Source organism: Otolemur garnettii, unplaced genomic scaffold (assembly GCF_000181295.1).
Source record: "Otolemur garnettii isolate 467f Iridium unplaced genomic scaffold, OtoGar3 scaffold00001, whole genome shotgun sequence".
Lineage (NCBI taxonomy): Eukaryota > Metazoa > Chordata > Mammalia > Primates > Galagidae > Otolemur > Otolemur garnettii.
This window is the reverse complement of record NW_003852396.1, coordinates 59,960,230-59,962,187: the sequence shown is the minus strand read 5'-3', so window position 1 is coordinate 59,962,187 and position 1,958 is coordinate 59,960,230. Positions and strand designations below refer to the sequence as shown.

The window sequence follows — 1,958 nt, the reverse complement described above, 5'->3', positions numbered from 1 at the left end:
TTTTGAGACAGAGTCTCACTATGTTGCCTTGAGCTACGGGTGCTGAGCCTTTGATTTTCTTTTTAAAATAACATTTTGATATTAATATTCAGCTATTTTAATAACAGCTACTTTTTACTGAGTACTAGGCACTATGGTAAGCACTTTACCTATCTCCTCCCAGGTAGCCCTCTCAGTTACCTTGTAAGGTTGTTGTTACCATCCCCTTTTCAGAGATAAGGAAACTCAAGTGTTCAGTCACTTGCCCAAGCTACACAGTAAGTGCTGGAACAAGCCCTAAGAACCAAGGCTTGTGATTCCAAAGTCAGAGCCCTCAGAACAATGATGGCAGCCTGGTCACTTATCCATCCTTTGGGGGCCCTGATCACACTGTGATAATTAATCATCCTCTTTCCTCACCTATCAGCACTCTTATTCCCACCAAAATCCAATGAGATCTCTTCAGAGGAGTCCATCCCCAGTCCCCCAGTCCCCCTGAAGGCGCAGCCCTGCTGCCTGCCTCCTGAAAACATACCCATGATCCTGCGGATGGGGTCATCGGGACTGGCAACGGCCTGGATCTGGCCCTTGAGCGCGGTCTCCTTGTCTGTGGAGAAGGGAGAGGACCCACACAGGGAAAGGCAGCTGCTCACCTCCAGGCAGACTTTCTCCCCAATGGTAGTCAGGGCATCCCTTAGGTGGAAGGAGCTTAAACAGAGAAGGGAAAAGAAAAGCCAAGGGAAGAAAGTGCCTATAAACAAAGTGCCATAACTAGCTCCAGCAGCCCAGGCCCTGGCAAGAGTTACACCACCCACCAATGGATTTACATGTTCAAGGGACAATTTGTGACTTTCTTCCCTGCTCTCCTATATCCCAGGCTGTATACACCTGACTTTCTCTCCCTCCACTAGAAAGGACAGTGGGAAGGAGGGATTCAGAGTATACCAGGACCAAAGATCCAAAACACAGCTTTTTGCTAGCCTCTGTGTGACAGAGTAAGCCTGGAACTTAAGAATATTTTGTGGCTCGGTGCCTGTGGCTCAAGTGGCTAAGGAGCCAGCCACATACACCTAAGGTGGCAGGTTCGAAACCAGCGCGGCCCGCCAAATAGCAATGATGCTACAACCAAAAAACAGCCGGGCGTTGTGATGGGCACCTGTGGTCCCAGCTACTTGGAAGGCTGAGGCAGGAGACTCGCTTGAGCCCAGGAGCTGGAGGTTGCTGTGAGCTGTGATGTCACAGCACCCTACCCAGGGGGACAGCTTGAGGCTCTGCCTCAAAAAAAAAAAAAAGAATATTTTGTGATACCTCTAGAGGAATACACAAAACGCCAGAAATTTGGCAGCTATGGGGCAAGAACGGGAGAAAAACTTTTAACTGGATACTCTTTTGCAACTTTTGATTTTTGAAATACGTGCATGTGTTATCTATTTTTAAAAGGATAGGGGAAGAGAAATGAACAGAATCTTCTCTAAAGCCGATACGCGAATGGCTACTAACTATATGAAAAAATGCTCTTCATCTCTAATTATTGAAGAAATGCAAATTAAAACCACCCTGAGATATCATCTAACCCCAGCGAGAATGGCCTATATCACAAAATCTCAAAATTGCCGATGCTGGCGTGGATGTGGAGAGAAAGGAACACTCTCGCACTGCTGGTGGGACTACAAACTAATACAACCTTTTTGGAAGGAAATGTGGAGAAACCTTAAAGAACTCAACTTAGACCTCCCATTTGATCCTGCAATCCCACTATTGGGCATATATCCAGAAGCAAAAAAGAACTTTTACTATAAAGACACTTGTACTAGGCTGTTTATCACAGCCCAATTTACAATTGCTAAAATGTGGAAATAGCCTAAATGTCCTTAAACCCAGGAACGGATTGGTAAGCTGTGGTATATGTACGCTATGGAGTATTACTCAGCCATCAAAAAATATGGAGGCTCGGCGCCTATAGCTCAACCGGCTAAGGC

At 46.1% G+C, this 1,958-nt stretch overlaps 1 protein-coding gene across 1 annotated transcript in view; it reads right to left on the bottom strand.

Annotated features, from left to right (window-relative positions):
• The window catches only part of TCP11L1 (t-complex 11 like 1), a 49,651-nt gene that overhangs the window by 6,135 nt on the left and 41,558 nt on the right, over positions 1-1,958 (bottom strand). The window contains exon 9 of the mRNA XM_023508656.1: positions 515-687. Coding sequence (XP_023364424.1) covers positions 515-687 — 173 coding nt within the window. The remainder of the gene's footprint in view (positions 1-514; positions 688-1,958) is intronic.